At 50.7% G+C, this 8,603-nt stretch overlaps 1 protein-coding gene across 1 annotated transcript in view; it reads left to right on the top strand.

Moving 5' to 3' along the window:
- The window catches only part of XPC (XPC complex subunit, DNA damage recognition and repair factor), a gene marked incomplete at its 3' end in the record, with an annotated part of 52,901 nt that extends 44,303 nt beyond the window's left edge, over positions 1-8,598 (top strand). The window contains exons 11-16 of the mRNA XM_019645955.1: positions 2,772-2,853; positions 5,700-5,834; positions 5,914-6,083; positions 6,663-6,756; positions 7,339-7,428; positions 8,560-8,598. Coding sequence (XP_019501500.1) covers positions 2,772-2,853; positions 5,700-5,834; positions 5,914-6,083; positions 6,663-6,756; positions 7,339-7,428; positions 8,560-8,598 — 610 coding nt within the window. The remainder of the gene's footprint in view (positions 1-2,771; positions 2,854-5,699; positions 5,835-5,913; positions 6,084-6,662; positions 6,757-7,338; positions 7,429-8,559) is intronic.
- Positions 8,599-8,603: the final 5 nt, after the last annotated feature.

The raw sequence follows: 8,603 nt of genomic DNA on the forward strand, positions 1-8,603 counted from the left end.
TTAAGATTTTTTTTTATTGGGGAATCGGGGAAGGGGAACAGACAAGTTGCTGTTCTTTTGTTCTTCAGTCTAGTTGTGGAGGACGTTGCTTCACTGCCTGCCCCATGTTGGTATTATCATTGCACTCTTCCTGGGTGAGGCAGATCTGTCGCAGGCCATTGGACGGCCACTCACGGTGGCTCTTGACAGCTCACGCCAACTTCTGGCTGCTCACGCCGGCTGCCAGCCACTCACGGTAGCTGATGGCAGCCCACTGCAGCTCCACTGCAGCCTACCCTGTTGCCGGTGACTCACAGCAGCCCAGCTCCAGGTAGAGCTGTTATTCACCATCTTAGCTGTAGAGGGCACAGCGTCACTCGCCCTCATGTGGGATCCGAACCAGGGCCCTGCTGCTCAGAGCCGGCGTCCCAAGCCAACCCTTAACCAACACGCCACTTGGCAGGCCCAAAACAGATTTTAATAATATAAATTTAAGGTGAGGAAAAATAAAAATAGAAGCAGAACTTTTAAGAAATAACAACAGAAAGAAAAGTGATTTAAAAAAAAAAAAAGAAAACATTGAAATACAAGACCAAAAAATAGAGGATGTTCTTAAGAAATAGGAAAAGAAGGGGAAACAAAGGAAACATGAGAAACTCACATGAGTAGATGGTTTGAGCCCTCTGACTGGGGACTGCTTCCTGCGCGTTAGCCCTGTAGGCAGTTCCTAGACTCTCTGTTTCCGTCTGTGCTGGAGCTTTCTGGTCCATGTCAGGTAGGGTCATTCCTGGTCAGGGCTTCAGCTGCTGGCAAAGGCCTCCAGGGCCCAGGCTGCCTTGATAGAGGCACAGGCTTCCTCAAGGTTGGGAGACAGGAAGTGTGGTGTGGTGGGAGGAATGCCAGCGTGGCCCACAGGGACCAAGTCAGTCATCAGAGAAAGCATTAAAGGTGCACATTTATGTTTAATGTAGTAGACTATACACAACAATTTACCATTTAGTCATTTTTAACTGTAAGTTCAAGGGCATTAAGTACATTGATAGTGTTGTGCAACCATTGCCACTGTCCATCTCCAGAACTGTTTCGCCTCCCCAAACTGAAACTGTGCCCATTAAACACCAATTCTCCAACCCCTCCTCCCCCAGCCTCTAGCAAGCACCATCCTGCTTTCTTTCTCTGTGAATCTGACTGCCTAGGACCGCATGTAAGTGGACTCATACAGCATTTGTCCTTTCGTGACTGGCACCCAGTGATGGCTACGTGTTTTTGCTTCCCCTTTTGGCTATGTGAATAATGCTGCCATGAACATGGGTACAGATATCTCTTCGAGACCCTGCTTTCAATTCTTTGGGGTATATGTCCAGAAGTGGAATTGCTAGATCGTGTGTTAATTCTATGTTTAACTTTTGAAGAACTGACATACTGTTTTCCACAGTGGCTGCACCATTTTACATCCCCACCGCAGAGCACAAGGGTTTCAATTTCTCTACATCCTCACCAACACTTACTTTCTGGTTTTTTATAATAGGCATCCTATTAGGTATGATGTGGTTAGAAGTTGAGATTTATTCTGAGGTGTGTGCCCACTTCCCTGCTGCTCTCCTTGGGGATGGCTAGACGATGCCCACCTGCTCCCCCAGCCCCCCACCTTCCCCACTCCTATCTGAAGACCATGACCATGACATAATTACTCCTTTGAACAATCAGAGATGTGCAGCCTGCAGTGGGAGTGTGGCTGGAGCGCTCGCTTCTGACAGTGATGCTGTGGACAGAGAAGCGCTGCTTCAGCACCTGGAAAGTGTCTGGTCTTCCCAGCAACCTTGCAAGGCAGAGAGGACAGAGCTCATTATCCCTAATTGATAGAGAAGGGTACTGAGGCACAGGAAGGGAGAATGATTTGTCCAGGGTCACCCCCTAGGAGGTGGCACAGAGGAGGTTTGCCCATGTCCATTGTACTGTGCTGAACATCAGCCTCAGACTGGCAGGTAGGTGAAGGGCCTGATTTCTGCACCAGGAGGAAACTTAGTGCCCGTGCTCATTGGAACTTCACTCTCTGGGCAGAGTTTGGGGCTGCAAACTAAAGACGAAATGGGTGTGCCCTGTTAAAGATGCTCAGCAAGGAAAGCAGATGAAACTTGTTGGAAAATAGAATTGCAAGACGGGGGTATAGCTCTTAGCTCTGGAAGGAGAGTGAATGAAGCCAAAAGATCTCTCACCATAACCACAGGCTGCCAGGAGTTACTTGTTCCACGTGCATGAGCCTTAATTCCATGGTAATTTATTAGTATATTATAATTTCCATGTAGTCTTTTGGGCTCACCACCCCTTCTCTGGACACTTGTCCCTCACCCCACAGTGTTTACCAGCAGACCAGACCCTGGGCGGGCACTTGCTCTGGGGTGAGGAAATGTGCCTACAAGGCTGTTTTTTACCTCGCCACCTATGTATGGGCTGCAAAGGGACTGACTGTGGGGAGAGAGGTGAGGGCACTGCATGAACCCTAAGACAGACACAGCAACTCCATTTAGGTTAGGATAAGTGGACATGCACCCCCAAAGACAGGAAGTCCAAGTTAGCTGTGTGCCAAAGGCAGGTCCCCTGGTTCCCTCAGGAGTAGGGTCTGTTTGTTTCAGGGCATGAGGCAGAGCCTGAGTTGAGAATCAAGGGCTGCACTTTTCCTCCTGGGAGATCATAGGAGCACCTGGGTCCTGCTGGCTCTGGTGCAGACTGTGTTCCATCAGGCCGGGTGTGAACTGGGTTTGTCCTTTGTCTCCCTCTGTTGGCTCCGGTAGGGATTGCGTGCATACTCTGCACTCCAAGGACACGTGGCTGAAACAAGGAAGAGTGGTGAGGCTTGGAGAAGTGCCCTACAAGGTAACCAGAGCTAGGGTTGGGTGGGTGGCCTGAGGGCAGCAGTGAAGCTCAGGACCAAGGCTGAGTGGAACAGCTGAGGGCAGAGGAGTGGGGACTAAGGGCTGCCAAGCGCATGCCCAGGACAGGATTCCAGGTCTGACTTTTCTGGCTTGAGAAGGATCAGAGGAGGAGCAATGCATTTAAATTATGCCTTACCTTAATGAGGAATTTGTAAGAGATGGATCTTCCAGAGTATGCAAGAAATCTAGGCCCAAAAGCATCCCTTGGTCTCCTGGTATGTGCTTGAAGGCAGTGTAGATTAGAACTGTGTTACTTTGTTCTAAGAGGGCAAAGCCCTGCTTTATGGAGACACATTCACCAGTCATCAGTGCCCTTCTGTTTGATAACTCACTGCATTTTGCATGTATGTGATCTCTACTGAGCCTCAACAACCATAGGAGGTAGCATTGTGATGCCCATTTTACAGATGAGAAAACAGGAGTTCAGAAAGGGGAAATGACTTGTCGGAGGCCTTACAGTTAGGAAAACAGCAACACCCAGACAAGAATCTCAGGCCCAGCCTCTACTCCAGTGTTCTTTTTCTCCCACTGTGTTGCTGTACGGAGTCAGCTGCCCACGAGAAACATGAATTCAGTACAGTACTGCAAAGGCTTGTCACAAGACACAAAGCCCCATTCATCCAGGGGAGGACAGTGGCCAGTCACAGAGACACATTTGCTTTTTGTCAGATCTCAGAAGGAGCCCTGTGAGTTGTGAGACTCTGGGGAGTTGGGTGTGGAGTGGAGAGGCTTAGTTTGGTGGGAAGGGGCAGCAGGTACTGGGAAAGGGTCACTGCCAAAAGCAGGCTTGAGTGCGTCATGCTGCCTGCTTGGACCTGGAGGATCACTGGGGTTTCCCATAGGCCCTCACCTTTCTTTTATGTTCCTTATCAAATAACCAGTCTCTTCATTGTGGAATGGCACTGTCTGATTGAAATATAATGTGAGCCACAGATTTAAATTTTTTAGTAGCTACATTAAAAACTTAAAAAGAAAGAGGTGGAATTTTAACACACTTATATTTGAAATATTGTCATTTCAACACGTAATATTTTGAAATGTTAAGATATTTTACATCTATTTTTATTACGGAACCTGTTGGGTTGTCGGAAAAGTCATGACATATTTTTTCTCTGTTTTTCATTGCAAAAATGCGTCATGACTTTTCCAACAACCCGATGGTTTTTCACTTTCAATACATCTCAGTTCTGACTAGCCACATTTCAGATGTCTGGTGGCTATCATGTTAGTGCAGTTCTAGCATAATCCCAAATCTCAAGCCCTCCTCTTGTTCTGAAAGCTGCTGTCCCAGCTCCAGCTCCTGCCTTGTCTTCTCTTGAGATCACAGCACCTTCAGCCCCCACTCATTTCCAACATCGTAGTCATGGGATCTTTCTGAAACAGAGTTGCGTGTGACACCTCCTGGGTAGCCCACCCTCACCCCACCTCGAGTCCCATGTCTTTGATGTGACACAGAGACCTGTGATGCTGTGGTGCCTGCCGCCTCTCCAGCCACACTTCCTCTTGCATGCCAGACGACCTCCACAGTCCCAGGCTGCTCATATTCTCACACTTCCATGTCCCTTCGGCCCCAAACAACTTTCTTCCCAGCCCTTTCCACTTGACCAATCCCTCTTTCCCTTTCAGACTCGGCTCAGATGGGGCCTGTTCTGAACAGCCTGACTTAACCTCTCCCTTCTCAGCGCTGGGTGAGGGGAGGGCCCTGCCTCTGGGCCCCGTTCCACCCTGTACTCTTCACACTGAATTGTAGCCCTTGTCTCCCTACAGGAACCTGTGCTCCTTAACAAAGACTGCCCCTTCTCTGCCCCCAATGACTGGTGTCACAGTGTGGTCTGTAATAGATGCTTATTGGATCTTTACTGAACAGCACTGGATGAATGGCTTCCTCAGAAAGGGGGACTGTCAGCCCCCACAGGGGTGTCAGAGGTGGTATGCCCAGAGACCATAGCAGGAATGGCCACTAGAGCAGCAGTCGGCAATCTACAGCTCACATGTCACATCCAACCTGTTTTGGTGGGGCCCTGGATCTCAGGATGGTTTTTTTTATGGATTTTAAAAAGAAATAATATGCAACAGGCCCTTTACAGAAAAAGTATGACCCTTTACAGAAAGAGCTTGCCAATGCCTGCACTAGGGACAGCTAGTACGCCCAGGCCCAGGCGCCAATCCGTGGCCCATGGCCGCGCCACTCCTCCTTGTAGAAGTGATGCAATCTTGTCCTCTTTGCTAGTTCTCCACGCCTTCCACCCCTTCACTCCCTACTGAAAATTGTGGTGGTGTCCATTAGACATCTGTAGGGGAGCATTCTGGGGGTCCCAAACTGTCAGTGCCTTCCAGGGTGCATGCCACGGTTACCTGAGTTCAAATCCTGGCCCTGTCACTCACCCAGCCATGGGATCGTAAGTGAGTGACATCATATCCAAGCCCCAGTTTCCCTTTTAGTGATGAAAGTATAGAACATAGCATGTAATTCCCTTTATGTGTGGTTTTGCTTTTCGCGGTTTCCGTCACCTGAGATCAATTGCAGTCTGAAAATACTGAGTACATATAGAGCCCTGAGCAGGGTGCCTGGGACAGTGAGCACTCTGGAGATGCTAGCTGATGGTAGGAGGAGCGGTACGAGTGGTGACAGTACTGTAGTCATAAAGGGGATAAAAAGCACACCCGTCTGAGGTTTGCTTGTTTGTCTTGTAACAGATGCAAAGCACTGAGCACAGGGCCTGCTATACAGTAAGCGCTCAGGAAGTGGTAGCCTTTGTTGTAAACTGGCTGTTCCCTCTGGTGTAGATGGTGAAAGGCTATTCCAACCGGGCCCGGAAAGCCCGCCTCGCTGAGCCTCAGCTGCAGGACCACAACGACCTGGGCCTGTTTGGCGAGTGGCAAACAGAAGAGTACCAGCCGCCCGTGGCTGTGGACGGCAAGGTGAGGGCAGCGCTCAGTGGGTCAGGACCAGGCTGCTTCGTTCTGCAGCTGGCCAGACCTGGCATGCCACCCTCTGCAGGTCCCCCGGAATGAATTTGGGAACGTGTACCTCTTCCTGCCCAGCATGATGCCTGTCGGCTGTGTCCAGCTGAATCTGCCCAACCTGCACCGTGTGGCCCGTAAGCTGGACATCGACTGTGTCCAGGCCATCACTGGCTTCGATTTCCATAACGGCTACTCCCATCCCGTGTGCGTGAGGGGCCTTCCATGGAGGCCAGAAGGAGGGGCGGGGAGGTTACAGTGGAGGAGGCGGGAAGTTGATGTGAGGTTGGTGGGGGGTGAGGCCCAGGGGCTCTTATTTTCCAGGTTCTACTCTGAATTTGCGAAATCAGCCTTAATACTTTACCTTTTACTTTTATACCTTGACATTTTTATTGTGGCTTCCATCCAGACACCACAAAACCAATGAAACCAGCATCCTAATAAATTTGTATAAATTTTTTCTGGGGGCGGTCACGGGTGACCTAGTGAGATCAGCATCATCCTAGTTGCCGACCTCTGTCCTGCATGCAGTGGAGGTGAGCAGGGTCTTTCATCCCAGCCGGTAGGCAGGGCCTGGGGAGGAAGCAGCGCCAGAGTCCACAGGCCTTCCTTCTGCATGGGTGGTGTCTGTTAGCAGCTATGGTCGGTATTGTGGTCCCGCTGACCCAGGAAATCCTTCAGGGCGTCAAGTCCTTAGGAGCAGCTGACTGTCCTCCACAATGGGGAGAAAAAAAGGCCCGTGCCACAGCAGGCTCAAGGAAGACCACCTGTGTTGCATCCCCACAGAACTGACGGGTACATAGTCTGCGAGGAATACAAAGACGTGCTCCTGGCTGCCTGGGAAAATGAGCAGGCGCTCATTGAAAAGAAGGAGAAGGAGGTGAGTAGCCTGGCCAGGGTGGGCCTGGGGGTTGGGGCTGAGGCGGGAACACAGAATGCGGAGAAAGCAAACACACAGGGCGAGCAGGCGCCTTACGTGCACCAACTGTAAAAGGGCGTCCATGTGCTCTGAAGCTTTCTGTCTCCGCCACTCCATGGATGGCACTCTAGGGAGCCAGCACTGGATAAAACGGTCCTGCCTATACCTCAGAATCACTGCCGCTGTCAGCTGTCTGCTTGCATCCCAGCCCCAGGGACCACTGCCCTAATACCTGCCTCGATTAAAAGGAGCTGTCTGTGGTCCAGGTCTGGACAGCCTCCTCCCCTTAATGTTTTAGAGTCAGAAACAAAAAGTTTTTGTTCTGGGTGCCTTTCTTGTATATCACTTTATAAATCACTCCAATTTTAAAACTGAGAGTTGATATAATTGAGAAACTTTTTTAATCTAAAATGTTTTCTTGCATCTTTATACACACACATGCACGCACGCACGCACGCATACACGTTCGGTTCCATCTTGATATTCTTCCTGAAAATGGCAGTTATTAACATCTGATGCTTTCCCATTTCATTTTTCCTGCAGAAAAGGGAGAAGCGGGCTCTGGGGAACTGGAAGCTGCTGATCAAAGGACTGCTCATCAGGGAGAGGCTGAGGCTTCGCTATGGGGCCGAGGTCAGTGTGGGCGCTTTGTGAAGTGGACAAGCCCGGGGTGGAGAAGGGGGGACTCAGAAATCACTGGCCCAGACTCTGCCCAACATCGTCATCCATCTGTCAGCTTTATGTTTTGATGACACAGACCAGTGTCTCCAAGGCCGCATGTCTTTACTTTGTTGGGAAAGTGTTACTGGAGTCAGCCTCAGCTGCCTCTTCTGGCCTCCGGCTGTGCCCCGACACCCCCTTTTCTGCTCCTGTGTGCACGAGTGAGCAAGTGCCTGCTGTGCATCTGCTCTGGAGCTAAACCCATACAGGGAGAGACAGGTTCCTATATTTCTGTGTTTGACCCTCTTACTTAGCCTCGCGATGCTCCCAATGCCTGCGACCATCCTTCAGGCCAGGAGTTTCTCATTTAGTACACCTCTCACAGCACCTGCCCTACGATGTGGCAGGCCAGCCTCTGGACACAGGTGCGCATTTTATACGCAACCCCCACCTGGGACAGACAGGCCCCTAGACAGCTGTGATGAGTGCTGGGTCAGAGACAGGAGAAATGTGCTCTGGGAGCAGCTGTAACCTTGCCTCTGCAGCCCACATGCTGCCTGTTTGCCTTTAAAAAATATTCTTGTCATGCTTCTCCCTCAGATCCCTTCAGTAACCCCATGCCCTGGCTCCATGTTCTGACTGGTTCTTTCCCGCTGCTGTGCTTTGCACCCTGAGCAGCCACCCCAGTTCAGGCAGTGCCTCCGCAGAGCACTGGGTACTGAGTACTGAGAGCTGGTGCTGTGCATTGGGGCAGTTAGACATAGGCACTCCTGCTCAGAAATGAGGTGATAATGCAAGGCATCGGGCACAGTGATCTAGATTTGATTGTACGCTCCCTGAGGGCAGTGTCCTGCCTAGACATCTTGGCGCTCCCTCAGCTCATAAGTTACCAGTACCTGCTTGGATGAGCTGCTAGTCTGAGGAAGGCACCGGAGGACAGGCTTTGGTCCTCCCCCAGCCCTACGCAATGCCCTTGTCCCCCTAGAGCCACACAGCTCCAGGCTGCCTGTTGCTGGGAGCTTTACTGCCTCGGGACAGTACTTCATGTCTGTCTGGTCACTGACTTGTGGCCTGCGTTTCCCCTCCACTGTCCCACCTCTCCAGAATGAAGCAGTAGCTCCCCACGCAAATGTGGGAGGTGGACTTTC

This window comes from Hipposideros armiger, unplaced genomic scaffold (genome assembly GCF_001890085.2).
Source record: "Hipposideros armiger isolate ML-2016 unplaced genomic scaffold, ASM189008v1 scaffold_96, whole genome shotgun sequence".
NCBI classification, from domain to species: domain Eukaryota; kingdom Metazoa; phylum Chordata; class Mammalia; order Chiroptera; family Hipposideridae; genus Hipposideros; species Hipposideros armiger.